Source organism: Homarus americanus, unplaced genomic scaffold (genome assembly GCF_018991925.1).
Source record: "Homarus americanus isolate GMGI-L3 unplaced genomic scaffold, GMGI_Hamer_2.0 scaffold34450, whole genome shotgun sequence".
NCBI lineage: Eukaryota > Metazoa > Arthropoda > Malacostraca > Decapoda > Nephropidae > Homarus > Homarus americanus.
This window is the reverse complement of record NW_024749768.1, coordinates 1-23,971: the sequence shown is the minus strand read 5'-3', so window position 1 is coordinate 23,971 and position 23,971 is coordinate 1. Positions and strand designations below refer to the sequence as shown.

Below are 23,971 nucleotides of genomic sequence, written 5' to 3'. Positions count from 1 at the left end.
TAATAACATATATACATATCATATGATATATCCAATATATTATATATATATATATATAGAGGATATAATAGTACGTATGACAAGTAAATCAGGTCAGGTCTGCATGATCCATGTATTATTGTAAGACAACAAAGAATCAAAACGAGAAATTCGATAACATCTTGATGTTTCTGAACGGGGATAAACAGAGCAAGAAAATTAAAACGCCGAAATAATAATAATAAACCTTTTGCTCTATACAGAAATACAGAAAAAAAAGAAAAGAGTTATTATCATAATAATTAATTTAATTATAAGATGCCCTAGTTCATGCAATCATTGAATGTTCCTAGGTTTGTTTGCATTCTGAAATAGATTCGCCGTACAGGCGTCACGCTCTCAGGCAGAATGAGAGTTGCTTGAGTTAATTAGGGGTTGTGCCTCTGTCACTTTACAGGCTCAACTTTCCTTGGGTTTTGAGTCTTATATATAGGAGTCTTTAGGGTGGATAAGGGTTGTAGGGTAAATTAAGGGAGCTTGTCCTTTCTAAAAAAAAAAAAAAAAGGGTTATTTGGCTAAAGAGTGCAAAACGTTTGAGGAGACTGAAAAAAGGTTTGATAATTACGATAAGAGGTAGATTAATACTCTAAAGGCTCAAATAACTAGAAAGCGGACGATAGCACCAAGAACGAAATATTTTCAGCAGCTATCGTTACTTATTAATGCGTTACGACTGTTTGTTCGACTGTCCATTGTTCTGCTGAAGAACGCTGTCAGCTTTTGGGGCCGAGGTGAGTGGTGTTGGGGTGTGGGAGGTGTGTGGGGGTGAGGGAGGTGTGTAGGGTGAGGGAGGTGTGTGGAGGTGAGGGAGGTGTGTAGGGTGAGGGAGGTGTTTCAGGGTGTTACTAGGGGGATCAGGGGGTGGATCTTAGTTCAGCATCTTCACCCCGGAATGACTTCCATAGCTTCAAGTAAAGCTTCTCACAGGTTGGGTTGATAGTGCCGCTCACCAGCTCCTTGGGGTGACTTGGTCCTGAAAATGCTCCAAGTTATCATTTTATTTATAAATTGTGTCCATGAAATATATCGTATTTGCAGAAATAGAATACTGTAGTAGTAAAAGTAGTAGGTGTACTAGTAACAGTGGTGGTAGTAGTAGTAGTAGTAGATATTACTGAAGTCAGAGAAGTGAGGTCAAAATAGCGAACTCGGCCAAAGACATCTAGGTGCGGTAATCGGCACGAGCGATATCAAGACCGAGTACGTAACGGGAAAAGTATGTGAGTGGGTGAAGGAAATCCAAGCTCTGTTTGATAGTGCTAAAACAGATCCACAGGCGTCGTTTTCGGCTTTCACTCATGGATTCATCCTCCTCCTAGTCACAGGCCTGGCACTTGACATTATTAGGGACCTGCCACGCTTTGCTATAAACAGATGAAATGTACCGGGAACTTTACCCCCACACACTCATCATTCTCTCACTTTATGTAACTTGACAAAACCCATGACCCTTCAGGCTTTTACGCCCTTAATGTACGAGTCATAAAGGCAAGTATGAACTTTGCATACTTCCCAGATGGGCGCTGTAAGCGCTTCTGCGCTTCACCTTGCACAGGATGTAAGGGGGTGCCTAATAAACTAGCCCCCTCGGGGGCAAATCTGAAATCTGAATCTCATGGCTTCAAACATCGCTGGAATTTTCTGATGCTCACTATCCCTGATATTGGATCCCTCCTCCACCCTCTGGAAAAGGCCATCAGCGTCATTTTTATTCCAACATCAGTGAAAAACTTTCACTTAACCGCAGCAGAAAGGTCACTCCTTGCACTACCACCGAGACTGGGAGGAATAGGATTGTCCAATCCAGAGGCGCTTGCTGCCACCGAACATCAGAACTAAATCAAACTTACGGCAGCCCTCAATGAGCACATAATAGCTCAGAATGCAACAAGTGAGGTGGATACCAATGAATTAAACAGGGATTCGACGGTCGGATGCGACAGAACGATAGCACACCCAAAGTTATAAACTGTAAAACTTGATGCTGCAATTGCCAGAGAACTTGAAAAGAAAAGTAACAATATCGCAGGAGGTGGGCGCCTCGAATAGCCTAACAACGTTATCAATTAGGGCAAACGGTTTCAGCCTTAATAAAAAAGATTTTATAAATGCCATTGCTCTAAAGTATGGTTGGCCAGTAGAAGGGCTGCCCTCCCAATGCGTGCGTGGCTCACCCTACGACATTGACTACGCCATGGAGTGCAAGAAGGGGGACTTCGTGTGCATGAGGCATGACGAAGTTAGGGATCTCACAGCAAATATACAGAACTAAATCTGCCAGGACATCACCTGTGGAATCGACCTTCCTTCCATTGGACGGTGAGACCCTCCATCATAGGACTTCCGACACTCTAATTGAAGCCCGTGAGGATTCCAACGCCCGAGAATTCTGGACGTGGGGACGGCAAGCCTTGTTTGACGTCAGAATTTTCGACCCCATGGCCGTAAGTCACCGTATCTTGTCTCGTGAGGCTGCACACAAGAGGAACGAGAACTACAAGATTTGGGCGTAAGCAAAGAGAATTCAGAATGTGGATCAAGACAGCATCATTCTCTGGTGTTCATAACCTCTGGTGGGATGAGACCACGAGCAAGACGCTTTTAAACAAGACTGGCCGAGGTGCTATCTGAACAGTAGCAGCACCCCAGAAGCCACGTTGCAGCCTGGTTGAGATGTCGACTGTCCTTTCTGTGAATAGGTCTGCATTGCTTTGCCATCAAGAGTAAGTGAACGCTGCATAGACCTGCAGCTTAACTAACTTAACACAGCTAGGGTAGCTACTTTTATATTAGATTATTAATATTAAGGTAATAAAATGGTGGGGAGGTGTGGCTATTAGAGGAGGCTGGAGGCCACGCCAAAAAAAATAAAAGTAGTAGTAGCAGTAGGTGTACTACGTTTTCAGGGACAGTCTCCACTCGTAACATTACGCGGCGAGGAGTTTACGCCTCAGAATTTGTTCAACACATTCGTGTTTTTTCCAAAATATTTCTGTTACCACACCGTTTCGTATTCTTAGTTTTGCTTCCCCAAGTGCGGAAATTATCAGACATCAACAAAAAAGAGTTATTATCCCTTAAATACCATAATATATATGTACGATAGATTGAATACCAAAGAGCTGTAGCGACTTTTCCAGTCTCCCTTTGCCAGCCAATGAGCTTCCTAACTACAAAGTGACTACAGGCCTCATTTGTAATGGTCCAGTGAACATACTATAGTAACAGCAGTAGTAGTAGTTGTAGTAGTAGCAGTAGTAACAACAAGATTGGCTCTCACCTGTACACAGGGACGCGAGGCTGCTTATCACCATGGTCAGTATAATACAGATGGTGCCGGAGTAGCAGTAGGAGACGTCGTAGGGTGTCTTGGCCGTGGACCTGACGTAGCGTATAAACATCTTAATATCTGTCTCATACAGTAATCAACGCTAACAATATGTAACTTGACTCAGAACCATCAGTAAGATTCCGGTTTAAAGTACAGTTATAGTTATTTCCACGTAGTGACAATTTATTTTTATATACTTGTGGTGAACTATTGGAGGTAAACATGACACAGTGTCCTCTGAATGGTAACATAGGTGAGGTGATTAGTGACCTTTGTTCATACTCATACTGTCTGTTACACCGGAAATCACAAAGACGGGGATCCTTAACTTAGCTGTGTAATAATTGTATAGATATGTACATACCAAGATGTGTGAACGCGCCTGACACCAGGACTCTTGTTACCATTCGTTGTACCATTTATTCGCATGTCTGTATTACTACATATTATTATAGCATGTCTGATGTCCATGCTTATGTCTAATGCCTATGTTCATTTACTATGTCCCGATGTACTATGTCTGTACCGCGCTAGTCGAGTAATTAGAAGACCTCATTTATTGTCCTAGGAATGTCTAGCAACTCTCTTTGCCTGGCTAGCTAATTTCCCTCAGATCGGCCTCGGCCTACCTACGGTCCGGGGTCCCTAGTAATCGCTCCTGTATCGGTTGGCTATCACGCCCAGCCTTGTACACTTATTGAATATATCTACTGCTCGTGCCCTGGAGTTTCAAGAACCTTGTCTAGGATTACATCCACCACACCACATGGCGCAGTTTGAGTAGCTCCAACACGACAGTTTACAAGCCTCAAGAGCCGGCCCCGTCTGTTTCCGGCCTCGTCTGTTTCCCGCCCAGAAGATATACTCCACAGTGCCCCTGGATTTAAAGTGCTTTGTGACCTTGTGAAGTGCCCTAAGTGAAGTGCAGTGCCTTTCATGTCTCTTTGCTATGTTTCTGCGGCCCTACAGGTAGCAGACACGCCTCCAGCCCAGTTTCCAAGACAGCACTTCCGGCATACACCCCCATCCACGGAGGCTCGCAAGCCACTGCCCGCGTCCCCTTACCACTGAGTCATCACCAGCATCTCGCCCGGGCGCGCGGAGGAATACACCGCCGCCAGCCGCCTCCTCTCACTTCACAAATATTACAGTCAGTACTCTTTTACTTGCCAGCCAGTTCCTGCACTTAAGCAAATCCATTGGCGAAAATATAGCACTTCACCTTATTCTCCTTGTCTTTCCCATCGCGACAATACCAAGCACGAGATGTCTGACCACGACGATTTGCTGGGAAATTTATATGAGGATTATGAGGAAGACGACGCCTCACAGACCCTCCCACCCCCCCTCACGCCTCACACGCCGGGCGCGCCAAATTCAAAGGATGGGAGCCAGGATATACGTCAGTTAATCCACTTCCTACAAGTTTCTCAAGAGAAGGAAGCCCAAAGACGTCAATTAGAGGAGGAAAAACGACGTCAAGAGGAATTGTCAAGACAGTCAGAGGAATCAGCTTACCGCCTTCAACTTCAACAACAACACCAAGCTGATAACCGCAAATTCCTGGACCTATTGGAATTGCTGGCAACGAGGACGACTTCACCAGCTGCCACAACCAACTCGCCAGCTTCAGCCTCTTCATCTATCCTTCAGACAACGCCTCCTCACACGTCACCTATCTCCCCTAGGTATGCCTCAGTGTCTTCTCAACCACCCGTTCCAGTCTCAACTCTCGTCGACCTCTCCGTGCCTCCTCCACCGCCTGCCGTCTCGAGTACACCCCTGCACAGCAAGTCTTCAGTTCCCAGTCCCCCACCTCTTCAATCTGATGCAACATATCAAGTATACCGTCAATGGCGACGTCGTTTCGAAGACTTTGCTGTTATGTCTGACCTCTACCGAATGCCCCCTCATAAACAACTCATCCAATTAAGATCGTGCATTTCCCTCGATGTTCAACGCCTCCTAGAGCACACGCTAGCCATCCCCCCTGACTCCCCCAGGTCAGTGACAGAGGTTTTAAACGCCTTGCAGAGTCATTTCCGTGGCCTCCGCAATGAAGCTTTGCGTCGTAGGGAACTGCTATCCTGCAAACAAGCTTCTGGGGAATCATTCTCAGACTTCTATGCACGACTTAAGGACCTAGCAACCGAGGTGGACCTATGTACAGGCGATCCTGTAACCTGTGCTGAGATCCAGCTCAAGATGATCTTGCTGATGGGTGTACGTGACGAGGACCTGCTTCAGAAACTCCTCACCCTCGACGCCGCCTCTTCCCTCACCGACTTCGTCACCTGTTGCAGGTCGTATGAGGCCACAAGAGAGGCTGCCTCAGCTATACACTCATCGCCATCTCAAGTCCACGCCGTCTCCACCTACAAGAGGAATCAACGCCAGATGCAGACGACGTCCTCTCCACAGCCCCCGTCACAGTCACCAGTTTCTTCTCCCGAATCCTGCAGAAACTGTCAGCACCAGCATGGTCCAGGAAAGTGCCCTGCGGCTGATAGTACATGTCGAAACTGTGGGTTTCAAGGCCATTGGCCCCGCACACCTCGATGTCCTGCCAACAAGGCCTCATGCAACGCTTGCAACAAGCAAGGACACTTCGCCAAGTGTTGCAGGTCCACCAAGAAGCCTCCATCTCCAGGTCAAAACGTCTCTTCACAGCCCGACAGAACGTCCACACCACCGTCTCCCAAGAATAACAAAGGATGCCGACGCGTGGATGATACCTCGAGTGACAGGTCCCCCAAGCCCGTCAATGTTCGTCTGTCCTACGGTACCAACTCTTCCAACCTCCTGATGATACCTGACACGGGCGCGGACATCACGGTGATTGGACCAACACACCTGGACGCCCTCAACATCCCCAGGAGTAGCCTGTCACCCACAGCCATGAACGACGTGCTCACAGCGGACGGGTCCCCGATGTCTCCACCTTTGGGTTGCTTCAAGGCAACACTACAGCTCGGTCCCAAGTCTTGCCTTGCCACAGTCCACGTCCATGAGGGCATCCAAACCCCTCTCTTGTCATGTGGCCATTGTCAGGACTTGGCCATCGTCTCATCCGAGTTCCCAAAGCCCATCCTCGCTGTGACACACCTCAACAGGTGTGCAGAGATACCTGTTTCAGCCATGACCACACCTGCTGCCGCCCGGGAGTTCTTTTTTCGTCAGTTCAGCGACGTCCTTGTCTCCAAGCCCGACCTCCAGAAGACGCCGCTCAAGAAGATGACAGGCCCCCCGATGAGAATCCACCTCAAGCCTGGCGCGACGCCTTTCGCCATCCACACACCCAGGCCTATCCCCTTTGCCATACGGGACAAGGTGAAGGCGGAGCTCGATTCTCTGGTGCAGCAGGGGATCATCAGACACGCCGGTGAGGAGCCCTCCGAGTGGTGCCACCCTATGGTCTTGGCACCCAAGCCTGTAGGTGTTCGCATCACAGTGGACCTCACCCATCTCAACTCGCAGGTCTCCCGTCCCGCCCATCCATCGCCTACGCCCATCCAAGCAGTCCGCAGCGTCACCCCGTCTGCAAAGTTCTTTACCACGGCGGATGCACTACATGGGTACTGGCAAGTCGACCTGGCGGAAGAAGATCGCCACCTCACTACATTCATCACGCCCTACGGCCGCTTCCAACACTGCCGCGGACCCATGGGCTTCGCAGCAACGGGGGATGCGTACTGCCTCCGTGGGGATATGGCTCTGCAGGGTGTCACCAACTGCGTGAAGGTCGTAGATGACATCCTGCTCTTCGACGATGATCTCCCGGCCCACTTGAACCGAGTTCATCTGATGCTCACAAGATGTCGTGCCCATGGTATCACCCTGAACAAAGATAAATTTGTGGTCGCCGCCCCCCAAGTTAACTACTGCGGCTACAACATCTCGCCAGAGGGGATCTCAGCTGATGAGGAGAAGGTCAAGGCCATCAGGGACTTCCCTACTCCAGCGAACCTGATCGACCTTCGCTCATTTATGGGCCTGGTAAATCAGCTGGCCGACTTCTCCCCTAAAATCGCCACATCAGCCCAACCTCTACGCCCCCTCATGAGCCCCAAGCGCTCTTTCCTCTGGACTCCTGACCACGACCTAGCGTTCAGGAATGTTAAGAAGGCGTTGCTGTCACCACCAGTCCTGGCACCCTTCGACCCGTCCTTACCAGTGGTCCTCCAGACCGACGCCTCCCGTCTATACGGCCTCGGATATGCCCTCCTTCAAGACCACGGCCAGGGTAGACTGTGCTTAGTTCAGTGTGGCTCCAGGTTTTTGACGGACGCGGAGACCAGATACGCCACCATTGAACTAGAGATGCTGGCAGTCGCCTGGGCTATGGCCAAGTGCCGCCTTTACCTGTTCGGCCTTGGGCATTTCACCCTCATGACGGACCATCGCCCGCTCATACCCATTCTTAATCACTACACGTTGGACGCCATCGAAAATCCTCGCCTCCAACGTCTCAAAGAGAAGACCGCCCCTTACGTCTTTACAGCTGTGTGGCGCGCCGGGAAGCTTCTGTGCATACCAGACGCCCTCTCCCGAGCCCCTGTTAGTCGCCCCACACCCGAAGATGAAGTCGACTGTACCATGGCCGCCGCTCACGTTCGGTCTTTAGTGACACACACAGCCACTTCTCTTGCTGACAAGACGACGACGACGCCCTCCATCGAAGACGATAGGACTCTCCAGGAGCTTCGCATCGCCGCCGCTCAAGACCCGGCATACGTCCAACTCCTCGACTACGTCTCCGCTGGATTCCCCACCAACCGCTACGACATTCACGCCTCCGCCCTCCCCTTCTGGAAGCTAAGGGATAGCCTCTATGCGGACGGAGAGCTGGTGTTGTACGGCCCCAGGATCGTCGTTCCCGCTGCCCTCCGCCGGCGCACCTTATCCCGCCTCCATGACAGCCACCGCGGCGTTGAAGCCACCAGGCGCAGAGCCCGTCAGACCGTCTTCTGGCCTGGTATTGACGCCGATATTAAGAGCACGGTTGAGGCCTGTGAGCCTTGCCAGCAACTCCAACCCAGCCAGCAACAAGAGCCGTACCTGTGCAATGACCTCCCAAAGCGGCCCTTTGAGTCCGTGTCCGCCGACTTCTTTAATGTGGCCGGAAAGTCTTTCCTGGTGGTCGCCGACAGGCTCTCTGGATGGCCCGTGGTAGTTCCCTGTGGTCGGGACACCACCTCTTCCAGGGTCATCCGGATGTTTTGTTGCTTCTTCCGGGAAGTCGGAGTGCCTCTCCGCCTCCGAACCGACGGTGGGCCCCCGTTCAATAGCCACGAGTTCAAGAGCTTCGCCGAACGCTGGGGCGTCCACCACATCGTCACCTCCCCTCATTACCCGCAGGCGAATGGCCACGCCGAGGCAGCGGTAAAGTCCGTAAAATACCTCATCCTCAAGACAGCACCGACGGGGAACCTGGACTGCGAGGAGTTCGACAGGGGCCTACTGGAACTCCGTAACACCCCTACCCCTGCCGGACGCTCTCCTGCCCAGGTGTTGTATGGCCGCCCCCTTCGTACTTGTGTGCCTGCCCACCCCCAGTCCTTCTTAGATGAATGGCAGATCAAGGCGGACGAGTGTGACCGCCGTGAGGCTGCCCGGATGGCCCAAGTGACAAGCCACTATGACGCCCAAGCCCGCCCCCTTCCCAGGTTGGCCGTCGGCCAGCAAGTACGAATCCAGGACCCGACGTCACACCGCTGGGACAAGGTCGGGGTCGTCATGGGCCGTGGCGAGTCTCGTTCGTACCAAGTCCGCCTCCCCAGTGGTCGTGTGTGGTGGCGAAACAGACGCCACCTCCGCCCAGTGCCACCCTCTAGTGACGAACCTTCCTCCCCGTCCCCTGTGTCCCCTTGCCCAGACCAGGAACGAAGGTCGTCAGTTGATCCTCCCATTGTCCCTCGCCGCTCCCCCCGACTCATGGAAAAAGAGTCCGTAGCCGCTCGAGATTGCACTACGAGCGTAAAGGGGGAGGGAGGTGTATAGATATGTACATACCAAGATGTGTGAACGCGCCTGACACCAGGACTCTTGTTACCATTCGTTGTACCATTTATTCGCATGTCTGTATTACTACATATTATTATAGCATGTCTGATGTCCATGCTTATGTCTAATGCCTATGTTCATTTACTATGTCCCGATGTACTATGTCTGTACCGCGCTAGTCGAGTAATTAGAAGACCTCATTTATTGTCCTAGGAATGTCTAGCAACTCCCCTTGCCTGGCTAGCTAATTTCCCTCAGATCGGCCTCGGCCTACCTACGGTCCGGGGTCCCTAGTAATCGCTCCTGTATCGGTTGGCTATCACGCCCAGCCTTGTACACTTATTGAATATATCTACTGCTCGTGCCCTGGAGTTTCAAGAACCTTGTCTAGGATTACATCCACCACACCACAATAATGAGTGTATCAGAGGAGAAAGACATGGAAGGAAAAGGAATGTCTTTAACGTGATGTGTGAAGAATGAAGATGTTCATGACGCAGTACTCACTTCTCTAGTCCAGTGGTGTTGGCTAGTGTGGTAAAGGGTAGCAGACCATCACTCAGGGTAGAAGTGGGCAGGTGAGAATCTCCCACTGTCGTGATGTTGAGGATGGCGTTGACGGAGGCGTTGAACAAGGCTTCCGGACACCCGCTTGTGGACAGGGGCAGACGAGGTGGGGATCCTCCCCCACGGATGAACTTACCCACCACTATCCACAAGCCATACGTCATGGACACGGTGAAACCCACAATGCCCCCCTGTAGTGATATGTACTGCACGTTAACATTTGCATTTGTCTTCGAGGTGATAATATTTCTACAATCTTGATTATTTTTACTATTGTTATTATTATTATTATTATTATTATTATTATTATTATTATTATTATTATTATTATTATTATTATTATTATTATTATTATTATTATTATTATCATTATTATTATCATTATCATTATCATTATCATTATTATTATTATTATTATTATCATTATCATTATTATTATTATTTTATTACTTATTACTTATTGCCAGACCTGCCTTTAACTTAAGAATACACATAGACACATACCATATAATCTTTGATTACTATAGTGACTGTTCATATATGACCCATTTTTAATAGATCCTAGCCTAACCTAACCTAGCCTAGCCTAACCTAATCTTTCATAGCCTAACCTAACTTCACTCATTATGAACCCGTGTTTATTATGGACTCCTATCCTGATGGGACCTAATAAGAACAATTAGGTTAAGTGTGATTGCGTCAGGCTAGCTTAGATTAGGGTAAGGTCGTCTAGATTAGAATACTTACATTTGGTTTAGTTTAGGTTTGGCTAGATTGTGTTAATTTTAGCTAGATTAAGATAAACTTGGCTAGAATAGGTTGAATTTGACTCTTAAGACTGGGAGGAAGTGGGAATGGGAGGCTGTTTGAATCCCAGAAGCACATCTCATCACATACCTTAGCGGTGACCCAGGGAAGACACATGCCAGTCACGTAAAGTCCAGCCAGTGGTCCAATGACAGATGAAGTGATGCTGAAGATAACGTGAAACACATTTCCTAAACTGCCCACCAGCAAGCCTAAGATCACCGCCAGTACCCCGGTGAAGGATGCTAGAATAAATACACTAATTAAAGGGTTATGTTACGTTATGTTAGGTTAGGTTATGAGAATATCCAGTTATCAATAGAACAAATGAGAAAAATTGATAATTTTTTCTTAGGAATGAATAAACGGTTGAGAAAGGAGAGGACGGACACACACACACACACACACACACACACACACACACACACACACACACACACACACACACACACACACAAGCCAATAGAAGCCAGCCGCAGATCAACAAGAGCCAGCTACAGGGCAACATAAGTCAGCCAGAGGTCAGCAGAAGTCAGCCACAGGTCAACAAAAGTCAGCCATAGGTCAACAAAAGTAAATCACAGGTCAAAAGAATTCAGCCACAGGTCAACAAAAGTCAGCCACAGGTCAACAGAAGTAAGTCACAGGTCAACAAAAGTCAGTCACAGGTCAACAGAAGTCAGCCTCAGGTCAACAGAAGTCAGCCTCAGGTCAACAGAAGTCAACCTCAGCTCAACAAAAGTCAGTCACAGGTCAACAGAAGTCAGCCTCAGGTCAACAGAAGTCAGCCTCAGGTCAACAGAAGTCAGCCTCAGGTCAACAGAGTTCAGTAGCAGATCAACGAAAATCAGTCAGAGGTCAACAGAAGTCAGTCTCAGCTCAACAGAAGTCAGCCTCAGGTCAACAGAAGTCAGCCTCAGCTCAACAAAAGTCAGTCACAGGTCAACAAAAGTCAGCCTCAGGTCAACAGAAGTCAGCCTCAGGTCAACAGAAGTCAGCCTCAGGTCAACAGAGTTCAGTAGCACATCAACGAAAATCAGTCACAGGTCAACAGAAGTCAGACTCAGCTCAACAGAAGTCAGCCTCAGATCAACAAAAGTCAGTCACAGGTCAACAGAAGTCAGTCTCAGGTCAACAGAAGTCAGCCTCAGATCAACAAAAGTCAACCACCGGTCAACAGAAGTCGGTAGCAGGACAACAGAAGTCAACGGCAGATGAACAGAAGTCAGCCACAGATCAACAGAAGTCAGCCACAGGTCAACAGAATTCAGCCATGCACGGGTCAACAGAGGTTAGCCACAGGTCAACGGAAGTCCGCCACACACAAGACAACAGAAGTTTGCCTCAGGTTAGCAGAAGTCAGCTATGCACAGGTCAACAGATTTTTGCCACAGGTCAACAGAAGTCAGACATGCACAGGTGAACAGAAGTCAGCCATGCACAGGTCAACAGAAGTCAGCCACAGGTCAACAGAAGTCAGCCATGCACGGGTCAAAAAAAGTTAGCCATGAATAGGTCAACAGAAGTCAGGCCCAGGTCAAAAGAAGTCAGCCATGCACAGGTCAACAGAAGTCAGCCACAGGTCATCAGAAGTCAGCCACAGGTCAAAATAAGTCAGCCACAGGTCAACAGAAGTCAGCCATGCACAGGTCTATGAATCTCAGCCACAGGTTAACGGAAGTCAGACAAGCACAGGTCAACAGAAGTCAGACAAGAACAGGTCAACAGAAGTCAGACATGAAAGTTACTAGTGTGCCCTGAAGAATGCAGTGATGGCTAGGGAAACACTGAGTAACACTGAGTCCGTTTATTATGGATGAGAGAAATACAAGTGGTGACTCGCGTGTGCCATGCACGGCTCACAGTCAGACTAAGGCTGCCTTGCCATATGGCAGCCTCGGGGCAATGTTGCCACATAACGTGCAGTGTTGCCACGTGATGATATATATAAATGCTACTCGGCACAGTAGCTTATATACAGGGTTGCTAGTCGGCACAGTAGCTTATATACATAACCTACATCTCCCTCCCCCCTCACGCTCATAGTCTTTGTCTTGAGCGGACTTCTTAGTCCTAAGTCGCTCCGAGCGTCGAGGTGCACTGTGGGGCGGATCCTCGTGAGGTGTAGGTGACTCGTCCTCGGTCAGGGGGCCAGCAGCAGGGGGTGGGACTGGCCGGAGGAAGCGGCGGTTCCTCCACCAGACACGGCCGCTCGGCATCCTGACCTTGTAGTCCCGCGACCGGCCGACGCCCATCACTATGCCCACCTTGTCCCAACGTGTCGTCGTCGGGTCCTGGACGCGGGCAAGGGCACCAATCTCCAGTGGCTGAAGAGGGCGGGCACCGTCGTCATACCGAGCCTTGGCGTCCTGGGCACGTGAAGCGGCGTGGCGGTCGCAGCTCTCGGCTCTGGTCTGCCACTCCTTCGCAAAGGCCTTGGCGTGTGCAGGAACGCAAGAGCGGAGAGGGTGACCATACAGGATCTGGGCAGGGGAGCGTCCTGTGTGGGTGGGAGTATTACGTAACACCAGGAGTCCTTTGTCAAACGCCTCACAGTCTATGTTGCCTGAAGGGGCCACCTTGAGGATGAGGTGCTTGACTGTCTTGACCACAGCCTCAGCATGGCCGTTTGACTGTGGGTAGTGGGGTGTTGACACGATGTGGCGGACTCCCCAACGCTCCAGGAATCCTGTGAAGTCCCGGCTGGTGAACTGTGGCCCACCGTCCGTCCGCAGACGTACGGGGACGCCCAGGTCACGAAAGAGGTGCCGGAAGTGGCGAATGGTGGCCGCGGACGTCGTGTCCGAGCCACAGATTACCACCACAGGCCAGCCAGAGAGTCGGTCGGCGACAACTAGGAAATGTTTCCCAGCTGTGCTGAAGAAATCAGCCGACACGGACTCGAAGGGCCTGGTGGGTTCGTCGTCGCACAAGAGGGGCTCTTGCTGTTGACTGGGCTGCATGATCTGGCACGGCTCACAGGCACGGACCGTATTGACGATATCCTCGTCAATGCCGGGCCAGTACACAGCCTGCCTTGCGCGGCGCTTGGTGGCCTCTGCTCCACGATGGCTGTCGTGTAAGCGGGTCAGAACGCGACGACGGAGAGCTGCAGGGACGACCACACGGGCACCGTACAGGACGAGGTCCTCATCTGCGTAGAGGTCCTCGCGTATCTTCCAATACAGGCGTAGGGCGTTGTGGAGGTCAAAACGGTCGCGAGAGAACCCAGTCCTCACACTCTCCAAGAGCTGAGTGTAGGAGGAGGAGTCGCGTGCCGCGGTCCGTAGTTCCTCAAGGGCCAGATCGCTGTCGGGTGGCGACACTGAGGCCTGGGTGCTGGCGAGGGACTGTACGGCCTGCAAGGTGACGATGTTGCTGACGGAGAAACCGGCCTCGGTGCTGAGCATCTCGTCTTCAGGTGTAGGGCGGCTGACTGGGGAGCGGGAGAGGGCATCCGGGATGCACAACTCCTTACCTGCGCGCCAAGCCGCGGTGAAGACGAAGGCCAAAATCTTCTCCTTCAGGCGCTGGAGGCGGGGATTCTCGATGGCGTCCAGCGAATAGTGGTTAAGAATGGGGACCAAGGGCCTGTGGTCTGTGATGAGGTCGAAGTGCTGTAGGCCAATCAAGTAGAACTTGCACTTCGATAAGGCCCATACCACTGCCAGCAGCTCCAGCTCGATGGTAGCGTAGCGAGACTCAGCATCGGTGAGGAAGCGAGAGCCACACTGTACGAGCCGGTACTTTCCTCCACCGTGATCCTGGAGAAGGGCGTAACCAACCCCGTACAGGCGCGAGGCGTCTGTCTGGAGGACGGTGGGGAGCGCTGGGTCGAAAGTAGCGAGGATAGGTGGACTTGACAGGGCCTCCTTCACCTTATGAAAGGCGAGGTCGTGGTCAGGGGTCCACGTGAACGTCCTCTTGGGGCTCATCAGGGGGCGGAGAGGCCCGGCAGCGGCGGAGACGTCAGGGGAAAATTCTGCCAGCTGGTTCACCAGGCCCATGAAAGACCTGAGATCCGTAAGGTTGGCAGGTTTCGCAAAGTCCGCTATGGCGCGAACTTTCTCCGGGTCCGCAGCAATGCCATCCCTTGAGAGTCGGTAGCCGCAGAAAGACACTGCAGGTGCGGCCAAGACGAACTTCTCGGCATTCAGAGTGATGCCGTGCGTCCTACACCTGGTCAGTACCTCGTCGATGCGGCGAAGATGCGTCAGGTAGATCATCGTCAGGGGAGTCCTCATCGTAAAGGAGGACGTCGTCCACTACCTTCACGCAGTTGGTCACGCCTTGAAGTGCCATGTCACCACGGAAACAGAAGGCGTCCCCCGTAGCAGCGAATCCCATAGGGCCACGGCAGTAGCGGAAGCGTCCGTAAGGCGTGATGAAAGTGGTCAGTGGCTGATCCTCCTTCTTCAGTGGGATCTGCCAGTAACCACAGAGGGCGTCCATCGTCGAGAAGTGCCGTACCTTCGGATCCACACTCCGTATAGCTGCAAAAGGTGTGGGTGGAGGGTGGGCGGGACGGGACACCTGGCTGTTAAGCTTAGACAAGTCGGTAGTAACCCGCAATCCACCGTTAGTCTTAGCCACAGCGACTAGAGGGTGGCACCAAGGGGATGGGTCGTCACCAACGGGTAAGATGACACCCTGGGCCACCATGGAATCCAGTTCCTTCTTGACTGAATCCCTGAAGGCGAGAGGAATCAACCGGGGAGTGTGTATGGCAAACGACTGTGCATCTTCCCGCAGGTGTATCCTCATAGGCGGACCCGCCATAGCCTTCAGTGGCGCGGTCCGTAGGGCCTCCTTCGTCACCAGCACATCTGAGTACTCCTTCAGGAAGTAGGCCCTTGCGGCTGAAGGAGACGTCTCGCTGTGAAGAGGAAGCAGCCGTGACTTGGGTGGAGGCGGGGAGGGAGTGGACGCGGGTTCTGGGCAGCTCTGTGTGGCAGCGCCAGGCGCGTCGCTCGTCGACTCACGCACCCTGCTGGTGGTGTAACGAGCAGCTGGGATCTGCTCGGGAAAGTCTCTGGGCACCACGCCTAACTCCTTGCAGTGCTCCCACGACAACAAGGGTGTAGCGAGAGTAGGCTGCACGTCGATCCATCCGTGATACGACCTGTCGCCGTAGGTGATCTCTGCTTGAAAGGAGCCCACAGCGTCCGGCATCTGGGAACCGTCCGCATTGTAGTACTGCAGCTGCGGCGGTGGTCCCAGGCCGCGTTTGGTGAGGTCCAGTTTCTGGAGGTGCTTCAACCCAATCACCGTAGTATCGGCGCCGGTGTCCGGTATCATCTCGATGTGACCCGACACATCACCGTGTGTGACGGCGACGCGGATAGTAGGGGAAGGGGTAGCCCTGGGGCGTGTGGTCGATTCCACCCTCCTGATGTGACTCCGCTGCTGCTTGGGGCTGCGTGGGCTATCTGGAGGGGGCTGCGTGCTAACCACCCCGAGGGAAGTGCGCTGCTGTCCTCCTCGTCTCGGGCTTTTGGGCTTGGGTTCGCGGCAGCACTTGTCGTAGTGTCCATAGCGACCGCAGGCCTGACACTTGTGGCCTCGTGCAGGGCACCTGTCTGTGTTAGACCAGTGGCCCTTACGGTCACATCCACGACACAGTGCGTCGGCGGCCGGGCAAGTCTTGGGGCTGTGCTGCTTTCCACAGCTGCCACTGGAAGCACTAGGCGGAGGCGTGGAAGAACGTGTGGCAGCCTTCGCGTTGTTGGCCGCCTTCTTATCCTTCTTGTAGTGTGAGATAGCTCTCACAGCAGGTGGGGCCCGTAAGGCAGAGGTGGCGGACTTGGTGGCCTCGTATGACCGACATTCAGTCACTACCACCTGGAGTGTGGAGGAAGCGTCCAGGGGGATGAGTCGCTGCATCAACTCTTCGTGCCTGACACCTGTCAAGATCCCGTGCTTGATCCAGGCTTCCTCACATTCCCGGCTGTGCGCCCTGCAGACGTCGATCTCCTCTGACAAACTCTTCAAACGCACAAAAAAGTCGTCAAAGGGTTCGTTCTCCGCCTCGTTGTTCCGACCCTTAACGTGCTCCTGTAAAAGGTCGAGCACATCCGTCACTGAAGACATAGAATCGGGAGGCACTTGCAACGTGTGCTCCAAAACTCTCTGGGTCTCCAGCGACAAACACATCCGCAGTTGGAAGAGCTGTTTGTTTGGAGGCATGCTGTCAAGGTCCACCATCGTGGAGTAATCTGTCCAACGCCGCCTCCACTCACGAAAAAGCTGAAACGTGACGTCTGGTGAGAGGGCGGGTGGGGGTTGAACAGATGCCTTGGGAGCTGTTGGGGTAGTAAGAGTACCTGGAGGACGCTGGTGTGGTGGAGGAGGGAGTGTACTGGCGCCTTGAAGCGCGCTACCTGCAAGTGAGGGAGGGTGGGTTAGCACCAGGGTCGCCAATAGCGCCTCAAAACGCAACTTTTCCTCCTCTCTTTGTGTCTCCTCCCTCTGAAGTTCCATCTCTGTGCGTCTCTCGTCCCGGTCGTCCATCCACTTCAGAATTGTGGCGATGTCCGTCGCTGGAGGTGGAGGATGAGAGTCTGCGCCCGGTGGAGGAGAAGGTGATGGGGTGTCGTGTCTCCCATCTTGACGTTGTCCCTTCTTACCTCCCATCTTTGTGTGTGCGTGGACTGCACTGTTTAATATATAAAGTGGCGCCTCAACAGCTCGAACCACATATATATGACATAAACAGCGCAGAAATAATGCAGAGTCTCCACTGTTCTGTCCGTGAGTGAGTGCGTGCGTGCGTGCGTGTGTGTGTTTGAGAGAGCGGAGCGTGGTCCGGCAAGAACGTCAGTGTCCTCGGGGCAATGTTGCCACATAACGTGCAGTGTTGCCACATGATGATATATATAAATGCTACTCGGCACAGTAGCTTATATACAGGGTTGCTACTCGGCACAGTAGCTTATATACATAACCTACAAGACAAGCAAAGGTAAACAGAAATTAGACAAGCACAGGCCACCAGAAGTTAGCCACAGATGAACAGAAGTTTGGCACTGGTCATCAGAAGTCAGCCACAGGTCAACAGAAGTAAGCCCCAGATAAACAAAAGTGAGCCACAGGACAAACAGAAGTCAGCCATGTGCATGTCAACAGAAGTCAACTATGCACAGGTGAACAGAAGTTAGCCACAGGTCAACAGAAGTCAGACATGCACAGGTGAACAGAAGTCAGCCATGCACAGGTCAACAGAAGTCAGCCACAGGTCAACAGAAGTCAGCCATGCACGGGTCAACAAAAGTTAGCCATGAATAGGTCAACAGAAGTCAGCTACAGGTCAAAAGAAGTCAGCCATGCACAGGTCAACAGAAGTCAGCCACAGGTCATCAGAAGTCAGCCACAGGTCAAAATAGGTCAGCCACAGTTCAACAGAAGTCAGAAATGCACAGGTCTACAGAACTCAGCCACAGGTTAACGTAAGTCAGACAAGCACAGGTCAACAGAAGTCAGACAAGCACAGGTCAACAGAAGTCAGACAAGCAAAGGTAAACAGAAATTAGACAAGCACAGGCCACCAGAAGTTAGCCACAGATCAACAGAAGTTTGGCACTGGTCATCAGAAGTCAACCACAGGTCAACAGAAGTAAGCCCCAGATAAACAAAAGTGAGCCACAGGTCAAACAGAAGTCAGCCATGCACAGGTCAATAGAATTCAGCCATGCACAGGTGAACAGAAGTCAGCCATGCACAGGTCAACAGAAGTCAGCCATGCACAGGTCAACAGAAGTCAGCCATGCACAGGTCAACAGAAGTCAGCCATGCACAGATCAACAGAAGTCAGCCATGCACAGATCAACACAAGTCAGCCATGCACCGATCAACACAAGTCAGCCATGCACAGTAGGGTGTGTCATACGGAGGCGAATTTTTATTTTTTTTGAGTTTGAAAAATCGGCCCATGGTATTAATGATGTAGTTCTATGTTCAGAATCATGTGATATCTTCAGATTTGAAAAGTTTTTATTTTTTGCTAGGTAAATTTTAACTTGAAATCTTATGAAAATTCAGTATTCCCACCCTTTTACCAACACCACTAAATAGCTTATTTAAAGTAAAGTAAATGTATCAGGTTAATTTATTAGGATGGAAATGATCCAGAATAGTGAAACGATTGATCTTGACACATTTAATAAATTTAATATTCCTTTAGAAAACAAAATCATCAAATACAAAAACCGGTTTTACTACTACGACCCGGTGTTGCTACACACCATAGAGAACATGTCTTTCTTGCTTCTGTTTCTACTCATCACCTCCCTGCTGACCACCTGAGCTCGGATGTAGCCTTCCCTCCTCTCCTGCTGGTAATATCGCAGATTGCTGGCCCGCTTCATTGGTGAGGCTGCAGGTAAGAGGGGCTCACTGCCAGCCTGGATGTTATCCAGATCTATGAGATCAGTGAGGGTCGTGGCACCTAGATTAACTTCAGGAGTCTTCCTGACCCTGAAGGAATCGTCACCAACTAATTCGTCATGCCCAGATCCTCTCATAAGTCTCATATCCAAGATCTTTTTGACTGCCACTCTTCTCTCCTCCTCATCCTTACTGCAGAGCATTGTCTGCAGAACTGCCTCGGGATGAGCATACCAGGAAGATCTCCTCACAGTCTGCTCCACAATCTGAACAACCTTCCTTGGCTGACCCCTCAGGAGCTCAAGCTGGAAGAGAACATGCCTCGGACCTTCGGAGAGCGATGACTTGACCTTGGTGTTGAACCAATTTGGCAAGTAGACACTCACGATGAATTGGACAATAAGTCTCAGGTTGTGAAGCTGGTTCCCTTTCAGTTTATGATGAGCGACCCAAATTCTGCAGAACCTGAGAGCCGTTAAGAGCCACCTAGAATGTGAGACTGGATCTATCTGCAGGTAAGCAAGTCTATCAGGCATGACCCAGTTTTGATGGCACTGCAAATCATGTAACCATAGTACTGTTCAGTACTCAGGTCGTCAATGACAGTATGTGCAAGCTCAACGAGTGGAGGGCCAACTGTGATTTTTTCAAAGCTCGGATTTATTTCTAACTCAGTGGCAGAGTCCAGCATCTTGCCAAGAGGACCAGACCCTCTGTTGTTTGAAAGAGTCTTGCCATCCAGCTCCTGGATCAGATGTCTGAGTGGCAATTCGTTGGTGTGGAGGTCACAAACAATCCAGACCAGCTTCCTCCCAATCTTCCGCTCTATCCACTGTATGACCCCCCCTTGCCACCCTGTGTTCGTGTTGGTGCTGTCCCCTACAATGGCCTGCAGGGTCTGGTCTACGTTCCTCTCTCTGAGCCAGTTCAAAATGTTATCTGCCACTATCTCAGCTGGTTTCCTGATGTCATCTTTCTCTGGAGTGAAATGCCACAAATACTTCCCTCCTGGTTCACTACAGCAGGAGTAGTGTTCCTCCTTCACCATGGCAGGGAACAACTTGTCAGAATCTCCAACTCTCATGAACACTTTAGTGTCATCCCGTCTCCCATCAAAGAACAAACAATTGATTCCATTTTCTCTTATCCCCTTATCAAACTCCTCTTCTAGGTTACTGACAAGTTTCTCCTGAGCTCTCCTTACCTTTTTATGATCTATCACCAGGTGAACATCATCAGGTTTTATCAAACCACCGTCAATCCAGGCAGCTGTTGCTATCTCTGCAGTTTCTCTGAGACCAGTGTGGTGTCGTATGCTGGCCAGAGCTATGCTCGGGATATCTTTCCTATTTCGAATCTTATGCCTGGAAGGTTTGGGATCATTATTTTCTGGGTTAGGGACAAAGTCAACATTCTCCTGGTCAGCACTCGCATCAGCCATGGGGAAGTCATTAAACTCTGAATCAGCTTGACTCCAATCATCGGCCTTTTTTACTTCACCCTGGGCCTTCTCAAGTCTCTTTTCCTCGGCAACTCTTCTCCTCTTCTGTCTCTCTGTGGCAGCCTCCTGTCTCTTGTACTCCGGAATATCTTGGCTAGAAATCATGAGAGCCCCTATACTGCCAGTCTTCTCTGTGCTTTTTGACAAATGCCAGTTCGATCACAGGAATCTTCAGTTCACGCTTGCAAATACAGGAGATGTGGGCCCGTATATACAGTCACGATCGCATCCAAACTCGTGACAGAGAACAATTGGGCACTCAAAGTAATTATGTCGTCAATCATCCAGTTGCTTGGCAAAGCTGTCCTTAACTGCAAGTTTTCCTCTCCCAAGAGAGATATCTCTTGCCTTTTCCCAACTGGCTAGCAGTCTCTCACTAATCTTCTTCTGACTTGTTATGACTGGAGGTTTGAACTGAGCGTTAGCCAGAGTGTACTGTGCCAAGACAGCTTTGGTCATATCACTGGCAATGTCTTTGCTTGTGTAAGTTCTTTGGTTCTTTTCACTGATTTGCCTGATTAAAACACCGTATCTCAAAGCATCTCTCAATGTAGGCAACTCCGACTTCAGGAGCTCTCTCCCAGACCCAAGATAGTGACTGAGATGGCTGGATTTTTGGTTCCTCGTCCTGACACAAGCAGCCATTGCAAATATTATCAACTTATAAATGCATCAGAATCTGAAACAGAAAAAAAATATTGTTAGTTGGGTTGTTAAAGAATGAAGTCAGAAAGCAATGTTCACTATTTAATTGTAATGCACTAATGCAGTTGTACGTTAGATTTTCGATAAATTTCACGCTAAAATTTACCTAGCAAAAGGTTGCAAAATATTGAAACTGAAATTATTTTCTGTTTATATATACTAAAATCTACCAAAAAAGTGATGGGCCATTAGTTTTAGCTGATCTTCCCTCCTATGACACACCCTAATGCACAGGTCAACAGAAGTCAGCCATGCACAGATCAACACAAGTCAGCCATGCACAGATCAACACAAGTCAGCCATGCACAGATCAACACAAGTCATCCATGCACAGATCAACACAAGTCATCCATGCACAGGTCAACAGAAATTAGCCATGCACAGGTCAACACAGGTAAAAACACTTACAGATGATCTTGACGACGTTGGTAGCACTCTTACTGCTGAGGCCACTGAAGTATGGCCTGTGCTTGAGGAAATCCTCCCAAATGATGCAGGCGAGAGAGTTACCAGTGGAGGACAGAGAGCTGGTGGAGGATGGTGGTGAGGTTGTGCGGTGGAGGATGGTGGTGATGGCGTGTTGTGGAGGATGGTGATGATGGTGTGTGGTGGATGATGGTGGTGATGGTGTGTGGTTGAGGATGGTGTTAATGGTGTTTGGTGGAAGATGGTGGTAATGGTGAGTGGTGGATGATGGTGGTGATGGTGTGCGGTGGAGGATGGTGGTAATGGTGAGTGGTGGAGGATGGTGGTAATGGTGTGTGGTGGAGGATGGTGGTGATGGTGTGTGGTGGAAGATGGTATGGTGGAGGATGGTAGTAATGTGTGTGGTGTGGAAGATGCAGGTAATGGTGTAAAGGAGGATGGTGATGATGGTGTGGTGGAGGATGGTAGTGATGGTGTGGTGGAGGATGGTGTACGGCGTGGTGAAGATGGTGGCAATGGTGTGGTTGAGGATGGTGGTATGGTGTGGTTGAGGATGGTGATGATGGTGTGTGGTGGAGGATGGTGGTGATGGTGTGTGGTGGAGGATGGTGGTAATGGCGTGTGGTGGAAGATGGTGGCAATGGTGTGTGGTTGAGGATGGTGGTGATGGTGTTTGGTGGAAGATGGTGGTAATGGTGTGTGGTGGATGATGGTGGTGATGGTGTGTGGTGGAGGATGGTGATGATGGTGTGTGGTTGAGGACGGTGGTAATGGCGTGTGGTGGAAGATGGTGGCAATGGTGTGTGGTTGAGGATGGCGGTAATGGTGTTTGGTGGAAGATGGTGGCAATGGTGTGTGGTTGAGGATGGTGGTAATGGTGTTTGGTGGAAGATGGTGGTAATGGTGTGTGGTTGAGGATGGTGGTAATGGTGTTTGGTGGAAGATGGTGGTAATGGTGTGTGGTGGATGATGGTGGTGATGGTGTGTGGTGGAGGATGGTGATGATGGTGTGTGGTGGAGGATGGTGGTGATGGTGTGTTGGTTGAGGATGGTGGTGATGGTGTGTGGTGATGATGGTGGTGGATGTGTGTGGTGGAGTGACGGTGATGGATATGTGTGGTGGAGGATGGGTGTGTATGGCGTGTAGAAGATGGTGGCAATGGTGGTTGAGATGGTAATGGTGTTTGCGGAAGATGGGCAATGGTGTGTGGTGATGGTGGTGATGGTGTGGTGGAGGATGGTGATGATGGTGTGTGGTGGAGGATGGTGGTGATGGTGTGTGGTGGAGGATGGTGGTAATGGCGTGTGGTGGAAAATGGTGGCAATGGTGTGTTGGTTGAGGATGGTGGTAATGGTGTTTGGTGGAAGATGGTGGTAATGGTGTGTGGTGGATGTTGGTGGTGATGGTGTGTGGTGGAGGATGGTGATGATGGTGTGTGGTGGAGGATGGTGGTAATGGCGTGTGGTGGAAGATGGTGGCAATGGTGTGTTGGTTGAGGATGGTGGTGATGGTATGTGGTGGAGAATGTACAAGTATGGTATAATATTATTTCCAAATATAAACATTATTTATGACCATACAACTTTACCATAATAAGGTTCAGGTAACATTAGTAACACAGGTCCACGTCAGGTAACAACACACCTAACATACAGTAGATGACACAGGTATTTGTTGACATAGGTTACAGGTTACAAAATTTACACAGACACACTTGTTGAACGCATGTTAAATATCATAGTTCACAGATTTCAGATAATACAAATAACATAGGGCACAGGTAACACGTAACACACTTAACATGTCACAAGTAACACAACATAAGTAACAGAGCTCCAGGTAACTCGCAAAACAATCAACACAAATGACACAGGTCCACGTAGCACGCAAAACAACCAACACAAATAACACAGATCCAAGTAGAACGCAAAACAATCAACACAAGTAACACAGGAAACAAAAGTAACAAGATTCCAAGTAAGAAAGGCAGAGACCTCAGTACACCACCGTACACCGCCGACACAAACACCCCAGCGAGTCCTGTAAGGTGACTCAGTTTGTCGGTCACCAAGAAGGGGAGGATCTGGTCTGGTTTGGTGATCTTCCCGGAGGTGAGGGGGTCACACGTGCTGTAGGTGGCGAAGGCAACCAAGCCGGAGAGAAAGAACACCGTCCACAGGCAGTATATCCCAACCAGGAAGAAGATGCT

The 23,971-nt window shown here is 50.4% G+C and overlaps 1 protein-coding gene across 1 annotated transcript; it reads right to left on the bottom strand.

The window, feature by feature from the left end:
- Positions 1 to 710: 710 nt before the first annotated feature.
- Positions 711 to 23,965, bottom strand: LOC121853746. The gene is made up of 6 exons (XM_042348086.1): positions 23,757 to 23,965; positions 21,744 to 21,862; positions 10,838 to 10,992; positions 9,881 to 10,131; positions 3,320 to 3,420; positions 711 to 1,012 (listed from the first exon to the last, which is right to left on the bottom strand). The coding sequence occupies exons 3-6, from the start codon at positions 10,862 to 10,864 to the stop codon at positions 894 to 896; spliced, it is 498 nt and encodes a 165-aa protein (XP_042204020.1). The 5' UTR covers positions 10,865 to 10,992; positions 21,744 to 21,862; positions 23,757 to 23,965; the 3' UTR covers positions 711 to 893.
- Between the last annotated feature and the right edge of the window lie 6 nt (positions 23,966 to 23,971).